General features: G+C 44.0%; 1 protein-coding gene across 1 annotated transcript; it reads right to left on the bottom strand.

The window, feature by feature from the left end:
• Positions 1-256: 256 nt before the first annotated feature.
• rbm20 (RNA binding motif protein 20) lies at positions 257-18689 on the bottom strand (the record flags this gene model as incomplete). Its single annotated transcript, XM_079730379.1, has 12 exons — positions 17706-18689; positions 16865-16929; positions 16374-16486; positions 15283-15383; positions 8725-8871; positions 8051-8182; positions 7811-7890; positions 6526-7303; positions 4928-5549; positions 4694-4801; positions 3048-3169; positions 257-325 (listed from the first exon to the last, which is right to left on the bottom strand). The coding sequence occupies exons 1-12, from the start codon at positions 18510-18512 to the stop codon at positions 257-259; spliced, it is 3144 nt and encodes a 1047-aa protein (XP_079586505.1). The 5' UTR covers positions 18513-18689.
• Positions 18690-23201: the final 4512 nt, after the last annotated feature.

Genomic DNA, 23201 nt, shown 5'->3' with positions numbered 1-23201 from the left:
GTTACCATTACCATCGCATTCACCCAATTAAGATGGTCTGCACACATGCAAATACAACAACACGTGCACGCTTGTTTATGCGAACAAAACACGGCACACCGATCGATTTGCAGTGCTTGCTAAGTGTCATAATCCCAGCTATACGTAATTTAAAGTGTTCACTATATAAGGGTAAGGTAACAAGAGAGCCAATCCAAACACATTGTGAGAGTCTGATGAACAGGAAGCACAAGTGCGAGGTCACAGGTGGCTGAGGTCATTCTGAAGACGGCTGCTGTGCCATTGCCCCCAGCAGACTCTCCTCTGCCAGCTCTGTCAGGTATTTCTGAGGACAGACAAAGGGTGCCAGTTAATTCGAAACCCAAAATGTAAAAATGAATTCCCAGCTTCTCTGGAAATTACCCAAATAATAAAACAATAAAATTATTAGATGAATGAAGAGCGAATGTGTCTATGACATATATTCTTCAACTAAAGATATTCTAAAAGTTGAAAATAAATTTGTTCGCTCATCTTAAAAGAAAGTTGATTAGAAGTTGTTGCTCTAATTGGTATTGAATTAGTTAATACGGAATAAACCCTATCCCCTTTGATCACAAATGTGGCTCTGGATTAGAATCTAGAGAAGAGGGGGAAGGATCTCCGGCCGCATTAACAACCATGGTATACAACCATGCTACACAACATGAAGGCCACAGTCTGTTAACTGCTTTTATTGCACATTACCACTAGCCTGGGAACCAGACAAATCCTCCAATTCATGTTTTATTTGCTCTGTCTAATTGTGTCAAGAAGCATTTCGGTCTGCACCCTTTGATATGCACCTCCAAAATCAAAAATGAACTGCGAGGTCCCAGACTAATACGCGTTTGCGGATTGGTCTGGCGATGTCAGGCTACATACGCAAAACTCTGAGAAAATAATGGCATGCATCGACTATCGACCTATCAGCTGTTCCCTACTCGCCCCTGCTTTTGGTCATCAGCTGTCTCATGCTCACATTCTGCTGATGTGCACCAGCTCTGCAAAAGGCAGAGTACCAATTCTACTAGCGTTGTTCTGTATTATATCTCAATTTAACTACCATATGTGACTGTCAAGCTATTTAAAGATAGAGTAGGAAATTTGGAGCAACCAGACAGATTTTAGTTTGATTTTGAAAGTATTCCAGGCATGCAAAAAGACCTCCCCCAAACCGCATGACTAGCTTGCTAGCTTGAGCAGTAGGTCCTGAGTTATACCCAACTAGTGCATGGGAAGAATATACATTTTTTTTTTCCTAGAAACACAATGGTGCTTGATGTACAAACTAGCATAATGGTTTGTTGGACAACTTAAAAACATTAAGTTGCCATTCAGGAAATGTATGACTTAACAAATATATATATAATATATATAGATAATATAATAACAAATTGCCCACGGACGGAGGAAAGCGGTTGGCCATGTGTCCCAGCTGTTTTGCAGGGTCTTTGCCTGCTGTGATTTGTTGCACTATTTGGCAGAGGGTTTCTGATCCTGGATCCATCCACAGCTGTGCTACGGAGAAGAGCTTGCATGCAACGGTTCCGGCTGCTTAATAGTGACTTTGTAATGTACACTTTGTGTGCGTGCCTGTGAGCGACACATACATATTAGCCCAGTCTCTCTCTGAAGCAAATAGGGCTAATGTAAAGAGATGGAATTTAAAATAACTACTGTACTTGGCAATGCCGCTAACGTCAATTACACTTAATAAAACACGGTCATGGTGCCCTGATCCCCTGACATTAACGTTTGCCAGGGTAAGGGGTTCGATTCCCGGCTGAGAATGTGTGTGCATTGTCAGACATCTTGGATAAAAGCATCCACTGAAAGGCCTTCCGTTTACATGTTGTTCGCCCCTCAGGGTGTGTAATTTCAGTCATTGATCTTTACTTTTCGAGTTTGGTGGTTTTTCGTGTTGCATTACATTCACAAGTGAAGGAGCGCCAATAGTGGACGACAGTGTCTTAAACATTGAAGACTTCCCCACGAGTGCGTTTTAAGTTAACCCCCCATTGGACGACAAGCAGGTAAAGCTGTCAGGTATATGTTGGTTATTTATTTTAAAGTGATAAGCTATGTATGGAAGGGGATTAGGGCCACATGTGAAAAACGTTTAATTGTGTGCAAATTGTGCGATTTTAGTTTGTATGAAACATACATATATTGTCAGTTTCTATGCTGACCTCTTGGCCAGGTCTCTCTTGAAAAATTGATTTAAATCTCAATGAGACTTTTACCTTGTTAAATAAAGGATAAAATATATATATATATATATATATATATATGTTTAAAGTGAGAATTCTGACTCTATTCTCAGAATTCTCAAAAAGAAATCACATGTGGCCCTAATCCTCTTTCATAGGTCATCTTAGGTTCCCATCCTGCATCTCACAACGTGACTCTCACTGACCTGGGTTCCTTACAGCTAGCCTAATTCTGACTGTAATCCAAGAAATCAGACTTTAAAGTCAGAACTCGAAAAAAAGAAACACATGTGGCCCTAATCCTCCTCCGTAGCTATGTGTATGACCTAGTAGTTTATTTTGTTTTACGTTTGTCTGAACTTTTAGTTCTACAGTGTTTTACAATACTGCAATTAAACTAGGGCTGTTCAATTAATCAAATTTGATTGTGATTTAGATTTTTGGGTCAAACGATCTCCAAACTAATATATTTCTTTTTTTAAGTAAATTTATTTTATTCACAAAATAGAAGAACAGCTGGATACATATTAGTGCATTATTCTCTATTTGAACATTTTGTGTATTTATTTAAGGGGAAATTTAAAAGCTCTCAGTAACAAAGTGTTTTATTGGAGGGAAAGGCTGAATAAATGCATAATGATTTCAAACTCAAAAATGAGTGCATAATCGTGATTTCAATATTGCCCAAAGTAATCATGAGTCATTATGATTTTTTCCATAATCGAGCAGCCCAAATATAGACATCAGTAAAAGGACCCAGAGTTTCACATGTGTTTAATGGGCGGCATGGTGTTTGTGTCCTGGAACGGGGCGTACCTGCAGGTTCCTGTAGTGCACGGTGCTGCGGCAGTGGGCCGTCTTGGCCGTCTCCTCGCTGGTGTAGAAGAGGCCACACAGCTTACAGAAGAACCCGGCTCTCGGCACAATGAACTCCACCCCTGTTGGAATGCAGCCATTGGAGAAAACGAGCACAACTTTCAGAATGGAACAGGTACAAACTGCCCGACAGCACTACAGTAGTAACGATAACGATAATAACATATACTGTTTTATATACTATTGTTACTATGTTCTTATGTATTGCAAATACATTTATTTAAGGTAGAAATAGAGTGACAAAGATTTATTTTGCAGGATCATTATTGTAATAATGTATTCATTCATTCATATTAACAGAATTGTTTTTATGTTTGCATTGTATTATTATGGTTGTCATTATTGTAAAAATTGTAGTGCTGCACGATTTGGTGAAAAAGTCATATTGCGATTATTGTGGACAATATTGCGATTTGCGATTGCAATATAATAAACAAATGGTGTCATGAGTCTACTTGCTTGTTATCGAGGAAAATGCACACAGATTACTGATAATTTTAAAATGTTTATTTCTTAACTCAAACATACAAATTTAAACTAGCATAAAACATACAAAAACTAAAAAATGTGTACAGTACTGGTTTCAAAATAATAATATTTTACAAAATTAAATAAATAATAATAAAAAATCTTTTTCAAAATAAAGGCATTTCTGCAGTGCAAACTTGTTAGGTTTTCTCAATAGTACAACTAAATAAAAGAAATAGAATAAATAAGAAAATACAAATAAAAAAATATACATATATATGTTTAAATTAAATCGCAGCCTTTTGCAGTTATACAATCGCAAAGGCTTATATCGCGATTGCGATTCGATTAATCGTGCAGCACTAAAACATTGTCATGTTTTTGTCACTGGCAATGATTTTTTAATAACTTATTATGATGCCGTGCTCTACCTGGATTCTAATGTAAAACCATTTTAGTTACGATATACCAGAGATTGATAATGGCTGCCATTGATTGCGCGCCTATGTATGTATGTGTGTGCAGGGGTTCTGTAGCCTGCTGCTGGCACATGACATCATAACCTCTAGGAGGTAAAACCTCACCCGGGCGACCGGGTCATGCGCTGGGCTGTCATCCTAGCCCTCACGGTAATATAAATACACTCCGTTCACGGGCGGGGTTCACGACGCGCTCACCCAAAATAGGCCTGCCAGTGACAAGTGAGCGAGCAACCGACACCGTGCTCATCCCTTCAGATTCCACTCAATTAAGAGTGCTAATGCAACAGGTTGTTGTATCTGTATTCGCTATTTTATCACTAGACCGAAGCCAAGAGTGACAGGAATACCGTGGATCAGACACAAAAGGATCACAAACAAAAGGTTCTTTGGAGTTTGAATTTTTACACACCATTCTTTTTTTATTTTCTTTTTATTTATTTATTTTAAATTTATAGATAATACTTACTTACTTTTTTTAAAAATGCAAAAATGAATCTTATTGCAGTACAATGTGCAGGAGCAATACATTCACCTGAAATCACCAAACAGTACAATCGAACAGACTCATTCTTAAAAATAGGCGCTGTCTATGAAGGATCTAGTTCAAACATTGCCATTAGACGGTGTTCCACTCACCCAGGGGAATGCTGTGCTCACTGATGACCCGGTCCTGTTCTCGTGTCGGTGAGTGACCCTCGACCTCTACCTGCGTCTGATACAGGTTGTTCGTGATGTTATGGACACCTGGGAAGAAAACCCAAAGACATTTTAACACATCCACCCGCTATGGTTTAGCATCTAAGCATCTAGGTATCTAGAGTTGCATCTAAGTAAGCTCTGACTAAACTCCTAGTATCACTTCATGGTTACCCATTTTAGGAGCTTCCTCTTTGGGCTGAGTTTCCTTAATATTTGTCTCGGGGCTGGGGGCCACATCCTGGATCATGCTGTCCTCGGACGCGCCGGCCGCCTGCTCCTCTTCCGACGGCCCTGGGCCCCCCTCCGCTCGGACCTCAGTGCGGGCCTCCTCCAGGGCCGCCTTCAGCTCCTGGCCCGGGAAGTCGTTCAGGGCGTGGATGGGCTGTGCAGGGGCCCCCATTTGGACCGGCTCCTCCGCCACCGCCTCCACCTCCGGCGCCGGCCCCGTCTGGGGACGCGCCTCCAGGAGCTCCTCCCTGGGGGGCTCCTCCCTGGGGGGCTCCTCCCTGGGGGGCTCTTTGGCCGGTGGTTCGGAGGGCTCCGGGCTCTTCTCTTGCTCCGGGACGTCCCGCGGTGCGGGGCGGGCGGCGGCGGCGGCGGCGGCTGGGAGCCCTCGGCCCGGGTCCTGCCGGGCTGCGGGGCAGGAGCTGCCCTCCAGCAGCTCGGGCAGGTCGGGCTCCACGATGGAGTCGTCCTCGCCGCCCACCTCGTCCACGGTCACCAGCTCCTCCATGTTGCCGGGGTACCAGCACTCGCCCTCCGTGTCCTCGCCGCTCTCCTCGCACACCTCCACCTGAGGGCAGAGCGGGGGGGGGGGGGTGTCAACAATGTCCCAAAGCTGTCTCTCACAGACAGACAGACAGACAGACAGACAGACAGACTGATAAACAGATAGACAGATAGACAGATAGATAGAGAGTTAGAAAGATAGAGTTAGAAAGATAGATAGTTAGATAGACAGTTAGATAGATAGATAGATAGATAGATAGATAGATAGATAGATAGATAGATAGAGAGTTAGAAAGATAGAGTTAGAAAGATAGATAGTTAGATAGACAGTTAGATAGATAGATAGATAGATAGATAGATAGAGAGCGAGAGAGCGAGAGACATAAAGATAGATGGATCAATTGCTAGAGGCAGCGAGAGATAGATACAGACAGACAGACAGACAGACAGACATACAGATCGGTCGATAGATAAATAGCATTAGGCTCACTTGATTTTCCTTCACACATGCTGTAACCACTTTTTGGGTTGCTTCTGCTCTGCTTTGCTGAGGGGAAGACGATCTTTCCTTCAACTGGTGGCCCTATAGCAAGAGAAAAACACATGCGTGTTTAACAGATCAAAAGTCTACACCACAGTACACTCTAAATGTCTAAAGGAAAACCAAACCCCCTTGCACAAAGCATTCCCACTCTATAATCAGATATTGGGGTGTGTACCCAGAATCTTTAATTTGATCAGGAGGAATCAATAGCCCTACTACTACTAGTTATTTTTAGTAGTAGTAGTTGTGTTTATTTACTTTTTTTTTTTTTTACTTTTTTTTTTACTTTAATTATTCTAGGGTTGGCTTTACTTTAAACAACCCAACAATAAGGACTTATTCCCGATTATATTAGTTTTATCAGCAGGAGTGTGTTATGTTCCATCAATGTATAAGGAAAAAATGAAAGAGTTTATTGTCTTACAGTATTCCCAGCGTTATTCCCAGCGTTATTCCCGGCGGTATTCCCGGCGGTATTCCCGGCAGTATTCCCAACAGTATTCCCAGCGTTATTCCCTGCAGGATTCCCAGGGGAGGGTTGGCTCTCCTGCTTCTCCTTGGGGCCATGCCTCCTACTTGTCTTTTTGCTTCTTCCTCTTCCCGGTGAACTCTGCCTCCTATCTTCCGGCGTTCTGGAGCACATCTCCTCTGTCATGTCCGACTCGGAATGCCGGGTGCGGCCGTGGTAGTCCCCGGGGCCGTCCCTCCTCCGGGGCTTGGCCTCGTGTCTCTGATACGGCGCCCTGGGGAGCTTCTCCGTCTTGTAGCCCTGCTCCTTTGGATAGAAGTCCTCCTCTGGGTTCCTGTAGGAGCTGAAGGGCATTCCCTGAGGGCTACCCCGGGGATACCAGTCTCTGCCGCCCCTCATCCCTTCGCCTCCTCCTCCTCCTCCTCCACATCCGCCACCACCACCTCCTCCTCCTCCTCCACCTCCTCCTCGCTGGTCTCCAGATCTGGGGCTAATCCGGTCCATGGGTTTGGGGTAGTGCTTCCCCCCCCGGCGGTCCCCTCCGCCGCTCCGGTCCTCCTCGCCGCCCGTCCCGTTCCTCCAGTGCAGCTCGTCCCTCTCCCGATCCCTCTCCTCCTCGCCCCGGCCCCGCTGCTGGCAGCTCCAGTCCCAGGAGCCCCGGCGAGGGCCCTGGCCGTTGTTGGCCCCCCGCTCGGGGCCCCGGCCGGGCCCCCCCGGGGGGCTGTGGGCGGAGCTGCAGGAGGTGAAGCTGGGGCTGAGGGAGCGGCTGACGGGGCTCCTGGAGCGAGCTCTCTCCGGGATGTAGCTGAGGGCAGGAGATAAGGATCGGATTCATGGCACACATCAACCCCCAGACCCCGGCAACGGCACCGCAGGACCACGGTCAAACACGAATTGCGAATACGTTGATGCTTATTGCAGCCGGTTTGAACTGGTGGAAATATTTTTAATTATATAAACATATATATTTGAGTTAATTTATTGACTTTGTTCGATTTATCTTCCAATTCGATTAATTAATCGCTTTTTATTTGTATTTTTATAACTTAAAGGGGACATCTCATTCCACCAGGTGTGAGTGTGATTAGCGATTACAAGCAGGTTTGAAAATGTGCACAGGTGGGCGTGTCCATCTATCTGTCACACATCTAGATGGACACGCCCACCTGTGATGTCACAATGCTGCACATTTTGAAAACGGCTTGTAATGGCTAATCACACTCACACCTGGTGGTATGATATGTCCCCTTTAAGAAACTTGATTTTAAAATCCAACAGGGAAAACTTTTAACAAACAGAAATAGGTCCGTACTGTTCAGGATCCTGCATCTCCTCCCGCACCCTCTGGGAGTTGATATCATAAATGATAGAGTCCACATCCTTCCCTGGTTTCTGTTTGGGAAACAAAAGACAAAAATATAGCTTCACCCTGCAATGTCACACTTTTAAACCAGGTCCTGTGCTTCGAACCACGAGCCATGATCCACACTGTGCGTCGCACACCACTACCAAAATAAAGCCGGCAATAAACAAAGTCGCATTGCAGACCGACCTTCAGCTGGAGTTCCTTGTATCGCTTGGACATCCGAATCAGGAGCTTTTGATCGTTAATCATGGCAGGAGTCAGCTGGTAGTACTGCACCATGGCCTGAGCTGCCTCCACAAAGGCCATCTCCAGAAAGGCCTGGTGGAAAAACAGCTGAATTACAGGTCCCGCCTGACACTTTTACAGCCCTGGCTCGCAGGGGGGGTCTGTCAAACATTTTTGGCATATCACGTGTCTACCCAAACGACCATGCTCACACCGTATTGTATTTCATTGCTTTTCGTCTAGTTAAGTTAATGCGCGTAACCGCAGATTTTAGTAACAACTTAAATTTGATGATGCTGCATAAGAAACGATGAACAGAGAACCTGACACACTGGGTGTCATTCTGCGATGCTGTAAAACGGTCAATTTGTTGTTATGACACAGCACTCAATATTAACGTTTGCATTTCATTTTCCAAGGCTACGACTTGGCATGGCCGCAACATCTGCGTTCAGCGGATCTCGTAAAGGCCAGCTGACACATTCTGCATGCAAAAAGCCAAAAGTAACCAAACACAGAAAAAACACAGCTCCAGGCTAGACCCGTCACAAGACGAACTCACTGTTTTGTCACACTAGTACCACAAATGTAACATAAACAGCAATGGAAGCATGTAGCCTATAGCATGTAGCTACCTGGTGTGTTGAGCGCATGAGGATGTAGTTGGTGACCTTCCCGAAGGGCAGTCCCAAGTTGATGACATCACTCTCGGTGCAGCTCCCCTCTGGGAGGTTGCAGATGTGGACGACCCGTCCCGGCGTGGACTTCCTGGGTGAAAACGGCTGGAAAACACAATGAAAGAGTAAAAATATATCTATATTATTGACCCAAACGTGAAACATAACACCCCATTTCTGAAAAACATATTATCTCTAAACATACGGCTTGTTGTCACTCATCCAGTGTGGATTGGAAGTGCGGCCAATTCTTGATGACATTGATGGCGCTGCGTGGCATGGACACACATTGGTAGAGTGGCATTGTATTAAGGCGGAAGGATCAGTTGAAAACCAGGGAGTCCCAGGTCTAATTGTTTGTCACTAAGCTGGACATTCCCAGTTGTTTTCCCTACGAACGGCCGTGCGTGTGAACCTGTTGGACTCTATAAATAGGGTGCGATGCGGTGAAAGTGTCGCGGTGATAATGAGAATGTCCCTGTTTGGCTTTTAGGGCCCGCCAACATCCTGACATCTGTGACCCTGTGTCACTAATCTCCCCCCCCCCCCCCGGGGTTGCCAAATAAAGAGAGATCCTGCCCCCCCGCCACAGTCCGACTACTGGTTGTGCAGCCAATTCTTTTACCGACACGCTCTTGTTTATGGATACAGAAAGTGGCAAGGAGAGCAGCCGGTGATACGTAGCAGGGAAGTTTGTCTGTCTGAATGTCTGTCTCACCGCCCTGGACTGGTTTTAGTCAATCAAATCCAAAGAGCAGTCAGTCAAGAATAGTACAACAATCTTGGCTTTCTTCTCCGGTCGTAATTAGTGTTTCCAGCAAGCCCTAAACACTAAACCCAATCTCTGCTCTCTATGGAGCAGCCACAACCCCCTGGAGATAAGCCAGCCGGAGGACAACCTTGATGGCTGTCCTCAGGCAGTGAGTAAGTTGCCAAACGGCTGTGGAGAAGATCATCTCTTCAGCAACTTTACGTGACATTTCTGTCATGTTGGAGAGGCTGGTTTATGATCGGGCCAGGGCTAGCATGTGGAGAACATTTTGAAATGGGTAAGGGCAGCTGTGGCTAGTTCAAATATTTCCCTGACACCAACAAATTCCCATTCACAATGGCATTGCACCGTTTTTAGGAGGGAAGGGATATAAAATGTTCAACAGTTGTTTTTGCAGGGATCAGGGGCGAGATTGGTGAGATTTTGATCCTAAAGCTAACTTGATATTGGAGTTCATCATTTAAGATGTTTTCGTACACGCAAAGGATTTCATCTCATGCACACCATGAAGAAATAAGTTAACGGGTTGTATAACAGCAATACAATTACTTGAAGGTTGGTTGACATGTTGTTGATGACACAGGTGTTGCATACAATTTTAAGCTTGTTGTTGTTCAAGGATGCCAGAAAGTGCTTTATCTATTATTTGTTTGCAGACTTAAATTACAATCCACCCTATAACGAAACTCAAGCTAACTGCATTCCAACATCTATGACATTTATAAATAGAGGTTATCGTCATCAGCTAAATTCAGTGCCTGTTGCTCATCCAAAAGGTGGCAGATGTGGCTCACGTCCTAATAACATCTCAGATTGTAAAGTTGTAAATACCCTAAAGCCCTTCTGTCCTCCTTTAATCTCCTCCTTCTTCCCAAAGCACCTTCTCCTAGCACCCTTCGCCCACACCCAGCACCCCACACCATCCAGCCCCCTCCATGACTTCCCCAGCTGACGCTTGACGGACAGCGACACGTGTGAAGAAAGACACGCCAGAGCACCTAGTACCTCAGCGGCTGGCCTCCCCCGACCAAGCCTGTTTTTACAGGGAATTTGTCCGGAGAAAAGCCCAACACTAACAGACACTTGACAGCGGGTCCAGTGGCCACTCTACGCGGCGCGGAGTGAGAGAGCCCTACAGAACATGAGTCCGCGAGGGTCTTGAACTGGGTTTAGCCTGTTGATGTACGCACGCGCCGGCCAAATCCCGCTGACACGTAAGCTGTCGCTAAATGTATAGGTGTTGGATATGCACACCGACCGAATGGCCCAAGGGAGGCTGATCACAGGGAGGAACTGGAAGGAACTGCGGCGAGTGATTCACCGTGATTTGAAAATAAACAATCGCAAGTTGTACAAATTGGTGGTGCATTTTTTTTGCAGTTCATGCTCTGCATTAGCTGATGTAGGAGCAATTCACTTTTTATGTGTATTATATGACTTCACAAAACAAAATACGAGATAACATTGTTGACCATGCAACCAAAGACACTATGTCATTCACTTCCAGAAGTGGGGGAAAGAATAGCCCAGGCAGCGTTATCATTCACGTAACCCCAATTGAAAGATAACCTCTCAACGTCTGACTGAAAAAACAGGCTGGCAACAACACATATAGATTGTGGCCAGCCAAACGGACATTAACAGCTTCAGATAGGGGGAGTTATATTGAGTGATGAGGATTATATTTAAGGCTCTTTTCCTTACCATAACACGACAGAAAGGGCGCCATGGATTGAGCCCATTACACAGCTCTAGGAATAGGCTGTCGACGATACCACCTCACAACATTGGATTGAATGGTAGTCTGGCCCAGCGGTGGCTGCACCCGCTGTGGTTTGGCTTGAGAACCTTTTGGATGCAGGCTTGTTCATGGCTTCACAGCCAGGCCCCTGCTGCTTCAACACGCCCATCAGGCTTGGCCGCTCCCGGGAGCAAATGGGGTTAACCTCAACACCTGGTTTGACCACTTCATCCAACATTTCACTGCAGCTAAGATTGTACTGCAAAATGACACTCTGTACATTTTGCGTGATTCGAAATCCGTGCATTGCCTTATATGAGAGTTTGAGAGTAATGCTTTGTTATTTTGAGAAACTAGCATAACTAAGGATGTAAGTAACAAGTATTTTGAAACCAGTCAGCAAAATGTGTCCTGTTATATGGTAGTATAACAGGAAACCATTTTTGCTACGCTAAAGCCAAGCTAAAACCGAAACACGTTGGAATAACAAACAAGAGTGTATGACAAGTGATAATGACCAATATATTGCATGTATATTTGTTGACATCAACAGCTGGTGTAACACGTATCGTATTTTGATTGCCTTTACATAATCACTAGTGATAATTTGCAATTATACACACTGCTTGTGTGAACAAAAAAAAGTTGATCGGTTTGTGTGAACTAAAATGAATTTGGTTTGTCAAAATCAAACAAGTTTCTCTTTGTAAGGGACTTTTAACACAGCACTACGTATTCATGTATCAACCTTTCGACTCAAACTTTAACCCCGCTTTGGTTTTCCTTAACCGACCGCATCCAGGCGGATGGCCGGAGCGTGCTGAGGGACCGTGCCGTGTTTGTTGTTGTAAAGTGGTGATCCGAGTTTGGTGGATTCCAACGGGCAGATGGTCTGGTCCGTTTCACAGATTCTCTAAACGCTCCTGCAGCGGGAGGACTGCACGCCGGAGCCCCGGATCACCTTTCTGCCCCGCTTACCCTGCTTACCCTGCCGAAACCTAACACCCATCCAGCCCGGGAGGGGTAGGATTTGGGGGGGGGGCTTTGGGCGTACGGGGGCGTGAGCCTCTGCTTCTATCAGTAAGCGGTGTGTTTATTTCTTGTGCTTCATGGCTTTTCATGAGATATTCTGTTAGGTGTGTGTGTGTGTGTGTGTGTGTGTGTGTGTGTGTGTGTGTGTGTGTGTGTGTGTGTGTGTGTGTGTGTGTGTGTGTGTGTGTGTGTGTGTGTGTTTGTACGTGTGTAATCAATGTCTGTTTGTTTGTTTGTATGTGCACACATGTTAATGTTTGCATGTGTGTGTGTGTGTCTGTGTTTATGTTGTACATGTGTGTCTGTGGGGGGGGGTGTGCGTGCTCGCTCTTTGATAGCCGGAACAACAGTTAAAACCCCACCTGCTGGGCTCAGACAGGTGTGTGTTTATAGCTTGCTAACATTAGTCCACGTAGCAGAACAAAATAAGTGGTTCCTACTGTGGGTGAAAAGACTGACTGTGGGAGTCCCAATGGCCATTTAGAGATATTCCTTAATGGAGAGAAATGTACTATTGCCCAAAACAATAGACAGATGAACAGAAGATTGGAATAGATGTGTTTACATACTTACTTACAATTTTGATATGGATAAAAAAATACATATATGCTTTATATATTTTTGGGTTTTGTTCTAATGACTATCAAAGAAGTTATCTACTCAGTGATTCACTCAAAGGTTTGGCCGAATAAAATATTGTGCAGGTGCTTTAAAGCTTGGGTACGCAATTTGGAGAAACAAGCCGGAGTGAGCCAGGTTTTGAAAGTAGCCGACAGAAAACACCCCACCCCTCCCTCCAAGCCTCCGTCCAAAGGCCCCCAAAATACATGACTAGCTCGCTAGCTTAGCAACAGGTCTGCCTAGTGTTGTGGAAGTCTCGGCTCATGCACAGTGATTGACCGGGCCGAGTGGGCGCAGGTAGCCCACCCAGCTAGGCAGACGGACAGGTATGCCATCCAATCATTTTATCCAGGCTTAATGAAATGATTCGACAGGCTTATAAGAGTCGGCAACAGCTGCAGATTCTAGATCATTCTCTTGTTTTTGTCAGAGCATTTGATTTATTGAATGCTGTAGAATTCCACCAAATATGACAAATAAAGAATATATTGCTTATGCTAGCTGTAATTTGCGTGCTGGACATCATTATGAATATTGTCCGATAAGACGAGAAGCAAAGTGTGAGTGTGTGTGTGTGTGTGTGTGTGTGTGTGTGTGTGTGTGTGTGTGTGTGTGTGTGTGTGTGTGTGTGTGTGTACGTAGGTGAGTGAGTCTATTAGAGTAGTCTTCAATATTCTACAGTAAATGTACGATTTTGACGAGGCATCGGTCAAACCACAAGATCGAAACCATGCATAGATGCGTATTCTGAGCGTAACGTCATGGCAACCGCATCGGAGGCCAGCGCCCTCTCCTCTCGGTCAGCTGTGGCGCATCACCCCAACGCTCTCGCACCAACCGTCAACTGGGTTTTACTTTTCAGCCCAGCAGACGGCTAGCAGCAGCTGCTGGTTTTCAGCCCATGTCGGGGGGCCAGGCGCACAGACGCTAAAGCAATCTGAAGCAGCCTGGGAGGGGGTGACTGGAGTGAGTGGAGACTGAGGGGTGTGCCTCAGGGAATACGCTAAATTAATTGCGGAAAAGAGGCTGTGACTGTTTACTTTGACTCGTGGGGGCACTTTGGGTGGGGATTGGGGGGGAGTCAGTCATTAAACAAGTAGAAGAGATTTGTGAAACAATGGCCGTATTAACTGATATACGGCTCAGCTGAAAGTATTGCACTTGTTTGATTGTATATCCCCCTATTCCCAGTGCCTGTAGAACTGCCATGTTCTCTTGAAACTATTTTCCTCTTTTACTTTGAAAGCCTCTTTGCTAAGGGGTAAGGGGGTGGAGATTTAAACAATTGCAAATGAAGAAATGCACTAAACAATGGCATTATTATCAGCCTATTATCAGACTTGTGAGTTTCTTCCCAAATATGTGCCTATTCTGTGTATTCAAGTTTTTTTTTCTCTGTCTCTACAGTGAATCCGTTGAAATGCATCTTAACATATCACTTCTGCAACTGAACCAACACTAACAGTCCATTTGGGATATCTGGTTCGAAGGGAAACGGCAAAGAAGTGGTTTGTGAGTGTTGAGTTGAGATCCAGCAGCTGTCTACCCATACCCCTGTCCACATCTGCTACTCAAACATTGGCCCATTACAATGTACTGACCATTACACTTTCTACTTAAAGGGCCCCTGTGTAAGACTAGTCTACTAATGCTAACCGACCACAATGAGTATGACTGCTGAAATCATTTTTTACCTGCTGATCGCAACAACAAGCTGAAATAAGAAAGAATCTTGGACAATACTAATATACAAAAAACAGTGAAGCTCGTCAACTGGTAATAGGAAATTAAGAGCGAAATTGATGATAATTTTGCATTATCACTCTGGAGAACCTTATAGTAAAAGAAAAAAACAAACCTAGGTCGGAAGAAATACTAAGGAATTATTAATCTACAAATCTAATAATATATGGACTATATTGTAACTGATGTCATTGAATATTACTACTGTTTAGTACATCGCAATATGTATGTGTATGTAAACGGGCTGTGTTAATGTAGTAATTATGTTGCATGAATCAAAACACAATTGTGTTCACTAGTGATAACCACAACATGCTGCTTGTTACTTTTGCTCAGTTACTCCCTCATTGAAAAGTGAAACAGCGGACATATAGGGGTCAATTGGTTGATATGATGAGCTGAACAAGATTCAACCCATTACCACCTTAGGTCAGAAAACATTCCCATTCAGTCTGTCCCATTAGACTGGGCCCAATGAGCCTCTGTGTGTTTGGGGCTACGTGGTATCCTCTACGGTCTACCCCATAATCTATCAGGAAAAAGGATTTACATCTACAGGAAAAACCTTGTTAAATCAGCAGTGTAAGAAGCCAAACATTTGTCTGACCTTTGCCCCCGGCTGGTGTAAGGTAAATCCGACGGCTGCCATAGGGTAACTCTTCATTCCTGCAGCTGGTAAGTAGGGCAAATTGGTGCCTGAGGACACATCTATAGATAGAACATAAATGAAGTGTGAAAATAAATTTACATGTAAATATATGAAACCGGATTGTAACAGAGAGCACAAATAGTCACATTTGTTTTTAAATGTTGAACGCTATGAAGTTACAGATAAGATATAAAGATAAAGATTATAAATTAAGCCAGAGCTGAAACAGTCAGAAAAATATATCACGAATAAAAAAAATACAAAAAACGTACATTCAGAAAATTAATTTCTAAATATATAATGGATGAAAACACAAATCGGCAAAAGAAGGGATATTTAAACAATTAAACTGGAAGAGTACGGATTAAATGTTCGCATTAAATCAGTTTCATAAAGCCATCGCTGACATAGGGAGGCTGATTTGTTCAGGGGGATCATGTCTTAACTCAGACGCCCCCATAGCAAAGGCTGAACTCCTTTTCGTTTCGCCTGGACATGGGAACCGACTGTGTCCAAGTAACTGGGCTAAATGTACAGGGCCATGGCCATGAAGGGTCTGACGTCTTCATGGGATACACAGCAACTATTGTTTTGAGACTCAAGTCAAAGGGTTAAAAGTGTTATATGTAACGAGTAAGCTTCTAATCTGACCATGGCATTGAGCTAGGAAACATTGTATGACTGACAACCAGACAAAGAAACCCCAAATACTGTGAAGAATGTAGGATTCATGTTTAATATATAAACACATTTTAAATAATCTAAAATAATAGCATTTACAGGCAACGAGGCAAACACTGCATCCAAAAACATTCAAAAGTTTGTTCCTATTCAACTTTCAACTTCATCCCAATAGGAAAATAATGGCTCTCACAATTAAACATTATCATCAACTTAATTCTCAATGTTTAATTGGGAGAACCCACTGTGTACAGAGACCCCCTGATCCACATAGCTGCTGTCTAAAGACAAACAGCGTCTGCCACATTGTCAGGGGAACAAGGAATCTCTCAGAGAATCACGGATGTGGGCGGGTGGGGTGAGCCTACCTTGACCGGGGGCTGAGTAGACCATTGAGTTATTGAGCGCCGTGTTCGGAGCTCCGTTGGACGCGCCGCTGCCTGTGTAGTGCTCAGCTCCGGAAGCTATCCCCGTCGCGCTGCTGGGAGCCACAGGAGGGATGGTTATTTTAGCCGCCACTCGCATTCTGTGACACAGCTCATGTTCACGGAGACCGCGAAAAATAGGCTTTAAACGGCGGGGGCAGTGAAATATCCCCTTCCCAACTACCTTCAAGAACTTGATAAATGCTTGGAAATCGTCACCATGCGAGTCAATGAGAAAGCACTGCTGTTCCGAGGAGTTCCTGATAGGAAAACCCGATGTCTGTGTGTCCACAACATCCTATAAATAAAGGTGAAAGCATGTGGCGCATACGTCTTCAGCTGTCAGTGGGGCTGAAGCCCGGATAACGCTTGACATTTTGTGCACGCCACAAAGCTTTGTGTTGTGTGCCCTGGATTTTTTGAGCTGAACTCACCCCTCAGTGGCGTACAGAGAACAGTTCTGCAGGTGGAGCTTTCCCTTCACGTGCTGATCCCAGTCCTGAGAAACACACAACAACGAACGCACACACACACACACACACACACATACCGCGACACACAGAGTCAGCCGGGCTCGGGTACCGTTTTGTAATGCCTCCTCCCTCCCACACTTCGCTACATACCCCTTGGATAAGCTCATGGTCAAGGGAGAATTAAAGAGACCACAGGAGAGAGAGCGGGCTACTGTAGTCTTATCACAGAGCCAGACTAATAATATGTCCTGGACGAAGACATGGGCATTGTCATAGTACTGCAAATAGTCGTTGTCATATTATTCTACTAGTATGTCTTGTATTACCTTTTTCTACGCAGAGTTTGTCAACTGATTTTTAAACTTGATTTATATGTTTTAGTTTTAAGTGCTGCCATGTCAATAACCTCCACAATACTCTCCCTTTGTATTATTAAGTGTAATGCCAAGAGTGGTAGGAAGTTGGTAGACGATTACAGCCTTTCCCTCCACCATTTCATTTTGTTTTAGAATAGTGTGTAGAAGTATCCTATATTTGTACAGCTCAAAATTAATATTGTTAAACTTGGAGATGCAGGAATGTTCTCCCTTGAAATGAATGTGTTTGATTTGCCCCACTATACATCTGTACACAATGGATGTAGTGTATCCAGAACCTTACAGCATATTGAATTAAGGATTTTTACCTCAGAAGTTACCTGGTACAAACATTGTTTCTTTTTACTTTTACATTTAAATGCATAACAGGATACTCTATCCATTTTAATGAGGTGCAACATCTCACTCGGCCTCTCTTCACCCACCTTGAGGTTGTAGACCTTCTTCTCACAGATGGTGCACTGGTGCGGCAGATGGGAAGGCGTGGTCCCGAGGTAATCATTGACCTGATGCGACTGAAGGGTCCTGGCCCCTCCAGACAGTGGATCCTCCCCTCCCTGCATAGGTGGGAAGCCCAGAAACCCCTGAGGTCCACTTGGGAACGCGGCGGGCCCCCCTCCTGTGGTGAACTTGGGTTCCGAGGTAGGTTCCTCTGGATTGTACAGGTCAGCTCGGGAACGGGTCGGCTGCCCGGATGAATTCCACCCTTTGGCGTTGGCGGACGTGTCCATCTTCCCGGTGTGGCACAGGTTGCCGGCGTTTCCCTTCCAAGGCTCCTTAAGTCCGGTGCCGGGATAAGAACTGATCTTCTGTTCACCGCCACAAAACCCAGACTGTTGTCCCTGCATCTCCTGTCCGTAGTACTCTCGGTGGAACCCGCCGTTGTTTGTGATTTTCGCCTGGGTGTTTGTGGACGTGTACTGCCCGTCCCCGGCCTTGCTCATGGCTGTGGACGTCCCGCCCTGGAAGCCCCCGTACTGCATGCGCCTGTCCGTGTCGGAAGGGTACCCCGTCTTCTTGCCGTAGTCCCCTCCACCCTGTTGGCCCATGGCTGAACCCCCGCCGTAGTTGTTCAGACCCACGTTCCCGAGGTTCTGGTTGAAGGCTCCCCCCACCAGTGCCCCCAGCGCTGCGTTAGAATTGGGGAAGCCCAGGCCCCCGTTTGGGAAGGCCCCTTGGGGGTTCCCCACCATGGCGGATGAGCGGAGCTGATTCAACAGGGGCTGGGACATGGCCACATTGGACAGGACCTGGTTCAGGACCGTGGCTGCAGAGGCAGCAGTGGCAGCGCTGGCTGCGTTGCCTCCCACGCCGCCCTGGGCCAACTTGAGGCGGTGGAGGGTGAGCTGGGCCTGCAGTTGAGCAAGCTGGAGGCTGGCGGGGCTCAGGAAGAGCTGCTGGTTCTGCTGGTTCTGCTGGTTCTGCTGTAGTCCGGCCTGCCCGGCTTGACCAGGCTGCCCAGTCTGACCAATACCAGCAGGCGGCAGGCTGCCGAAGAACGCTCCTTTCTGGTTGTTGACGTTGTGAGCTGGATTGCCACTGTGAACAGAGGACCAATCGAATACTTAATAATGGAAATGAGTGCATTGGACATTTTCATTTTTGTGTCCACCAAATACGGTTTTCCGGATCCACCGGTCCAAGAAAACACGAAGCACAAAACTAAATCCTTAAAGCCATAGAGAAAGCGAACAACTCACTTCCACTACTAGCTTGTTATTTCATTCGAAAATTGTACAACAATAACTTAATAAAGATTTCACCATGGCCTAAGTGAATGGCCTTGGCTATACAAATAATGGCGGGATGAAAAAAATAAAAACCTTCAATCATTTTCAAATTCAAATCATTTTCCTTTTAAAGAAAACAGTGATGGACCCGGATGTGATGCAGACCTGATCAAGTAATGACAACATGTCCTCTGAAAGGCAATTCGGGGTAACTAATACCCTTGAAATAACGAGCGGACTACATATTGTGGAAGAGCTAATAATGCATCCTAGGTCCATAATTATTTAAAGTTCTGAATTATGCAGACCGACATCATCTGCCTAGCCAAACTGTAGCGCCGGTTGGTTGAGAGTCTCTTGACGCCAAACCAGCACCTGTGCTCTGACCCTGGTTGACTGGTGTGCCGCTTCAGTTTCTGATGAATGCCCTCACATGACTTCTAAACTTAGGCCCCTCCACTATTAATCACATCATCCATGTGAAGCCCCTGACATTGCCCTGGCCCGGCTACTGCCCAGCCTGGCTCGGCAGGCACCCTGAGCCCCAGAGGAACCAATTGAATTCAACCGTACAACATTTTGAGGGCAAGTAACTGACACATATATCGCATCCGTGTTGTTGTGCAAACATTGCTGACTGGGTTTGTCACATTGGTTTTTGACAAGGGAAGTGGATGATGAACGGGAAGACACTACAATGTGGATGGAACAGAAATCAATGTATGACATATAGGAGAATGTGTGCCACCGAATACTGTAGCGGATTAGCGCCTTAGGGGCAGTGTGCCGGTTGGGTTCTAGTCTAGTGTTATGGTCTGACAGTAAAGTTTACACATCATAAAGACATGTTAGTAATGTCTCTCACACATCTGCTACAAAAAATGCAATCAAATGTAACAGTCAGTGAATTCAGGAATAATTATGATAAAATAGTTTTATAGACAGTGAACACTGAATAATGTGTGTGTGTGTGTGTGTGTGTGTGTGTGTGTGTGTGAGAGAGAGAGCGATAGAGAGAGGGTGAGGGGCGGGAGGAAGAGATAGAGGGAGAAAGGGAGAGGGAGGAGAGAGAGGGAGCGAGAGAAAGAGGGGAGGGAGAAAGAGGGAGGGGGAGAGAGAGAGAAAGAAAAAGAGAGAAGAAAGAGAGAAAGAAATTAGACCGGATTTGTTTGTTGAATGCGTTTGGATGTTTGGATGTCCTCTTACAGTTAAAGCCATTACGTCATGAACTTAACACTTAAAAGTCCAGATTCTGCAGGGGGCATAACCTCTATAAACTGAAGAACCATGCTTATGGAGCTAAACTTCCCTAGTCTATGACGCTAAGCTATTAATACACATTTTCTGCTATCCCCACACATATGGCCTCTTGGCAAGGGAACAGTTGATACTCAAGATGTGTACCCCTGTGATGCGGACATTGGATGGATAGCTGTCAAGTCTAGTTAATTTGATTTTTGGAAGCAGACGGTGAAAAACTGTGACTAACTAGACGCCTAACAGAAAAACATAGCTTTTCCACAAGCAACTTTTAAATGTTATTAAATAGTAAGGTCTAGGAAAACAAACAAAAAAATAGTGACAATACAGAAAAAGAAAATGCCTTTAACTAACAACAAATAAACTCTTTGTTATATCAAAATAACTGGCTGAAATAATTGTTCACTAAATAGAACTACATTGACATGATAGTCAATTCTAACCTATATGTAATCCTCCACTATAAATTGGATTGATTCTCAGGGCACTAAGAACACTTCACCTGTTGCATTTTTATAGAACAGTATTATCATAATACATTATTAATAATATAATTATTAAACAACCGGTTGCAAATGTGTTCATCTTTTATATGGATTACGGATAATGAAAAACCTGCACACAATGGAAAAAACAACAATGACAGGAGAAGTTTAAAATAAAGAACATTTTGAAACTTATTTGTAACTATTGAAACATTAAAATAAATATGGCTGAAAAAAATGTAAATCGATCTAAACATTTTGTTGATCAAATAACCTAAACATTTAATTCATGGGGCTCTGACAAATCCAATGTTCCGAATGAAATTCTATATATTAATATATTAAAAAATATTCAATGAATTATTAATATTCAAGGATGAATAAATACACATTAAACATTTAATTGACTTAATTAAGAAAACATATTTAGTTTAAACTACATATGTAATATAATCAAAAATAAAAGTAAAATACATCACATAGTGTTCATGTGAAATGTGTCAATGGTTATATTTCTTTCATAAATATTCTTACTATTGTATTTAATATGGCAATATAATATTATTTACAATAAAAACAAGCAATTTCATAGGGCATCAATGTACATGTTTTTATAAAGCACTGCACATATGTATTTTTGCATATTTTACGTTCCTAAATACTGAAACTACTAGGCCTAAATATATTTATTTTGGGTATTAATGCATTTGTTTATTTATATGATTACAGTTACGTCTAGCCTATAACAAACATTTGCTCTGCCTCAACTATGACGTTATAATTGATTCCTAAACATCGATGATCAGCTACATCGTACCAAAATACGTTGGAGAATTCACACAAAATGATTAGACTAATGTCACCAGCACCGTGCCGTTCCCAGTATGAGCTCAACTGGTGGCCCCTGTTGCGCAGACAGCGCGTCGGCCAGCAAACGCACATTTGTCTCCATTGAAGCTCTCAACAAAGTCAGGCACAGCGATTGACTGCCTGATGAATGCCTTTGGAAAATGATAATAACGCTATCGGCTGTCAGCTTGCCTTGAAAAGGTCCAGGCTAATAAAGGTGTGAATTCATTACAAATGATTAATGTTCTATTACACTGCATAGCCATATACAGCATCCCAATAGGCTTCACATTGGAAATACTTCAGTCAAATGTCCAAGTATAATTGGTCGTAGCCTATTAAAGTACGTACAAATGTAGTTGTTTCGTTATGATCATATTTATGTATAGGCCTAGTTTTATTTAGAAAACAAGAAAAAGCAAATTCTTAAATAGTATCGAAAATAAAAATGTATTCAACACACAAAATACAAATCTTTATGAACTTTTAAAGCTGTAACATATAAACGATATCCTAAACTATTCTTAAATGCGTTGGTTCACTGGGAGTGAGACCAGGTGCACACACTGCTCCTCCGTTCACACTCCCAAGAGGAAAGATAAGAGACGACACCACAAGGTGCCAAGTGGGAATATTATAATAATATATCCACATGAATGACAGGAAGCAACTAATTAAAAGCAATGCCCTCAATCAGGAGGAAAACCAACTCTCCTCTACCTGGGCGCCGAGCCGTCGAGAAGTCTCACCCACACCGTCCAATCAGTTCAGTCGCTCTGGCAGCTCCGCGGAGAGCGATAAATCAGGGCTTTAATTGGACCTCGAGCACAGCAAAACACCGGATAATGCTTGACCTCCACCCAGCCAAGCTTTTACCTAAACGAGAACGGTATGAACGCAGACCCGGAGATAAATAAAGTCAAATAAATCAAGACAAATCTTGAAAAGAAGATACAGGAGAAGCTGTAAGGAGATCTCTGACGCTCCCCTACACTGATTCTCTGTAGTACCCCTGTAGTTTGACCTCCGTCTAAAAGGCTGAGGCATGCCGCCACCTCCCCCGGCCAGCAGCGTGGGCATGACAGCTTCTGCTAGCACGTAGCACAGGGGCTAGCGCTCCGTGCGGACCGCCATGAGGAACCAACGTGACAAATGGTTTGCATGTGGACATCAACAAAAGGGCAACGTTTATTACTTTAAAAGCACAACAGCAGTAAAGTATCCAATTTATGATTTAATGTCTACATTTAAAATGAATAGGATTTATTTTTTATGATGAACAGCCATTTTTTTGTCGACAAATTAGGGTATTAAAACAAAGGATTTTGAAGACGCTAGTAGGCCATTTATAACAGGCTAATATAAATAGCATCATATAGCCCATCTTTTTCATTTAACAATTCTAAACTATAGCCTAGGTCTACCAAGAACTATAATGCTTAAAATACAGTGAACAAACAAGGAGGAAATTGACCAAAGGAATCGAAAGCACTCTTAAAAGCTCTGAAGCTTTTTGAATTGTTTTCTAATGGTCTGTATTTAATCCTTTTTTCAGAATGCGTTGTGTGTATTGACATTTTTATTATGATCTACAAGG

This window comes from Pollachius pollachius (genome assembly GCF_949987615.1).
Source record: "Pollachius pollachius genome assembly, chromosome: 2".
In the NCBI taxonomy this organism is placed as follows: Eukaryota; Metazoa; Chordata; class Actinopteri; order Gadiformes; family Gadidae; genus Pollachius; species Pollachius pollachius.
The sequence above is the reverse complement of the archived record's forward strand: the minus strand, read 5'-3'. Positions and strand labels throughout refer to the sequence as shown.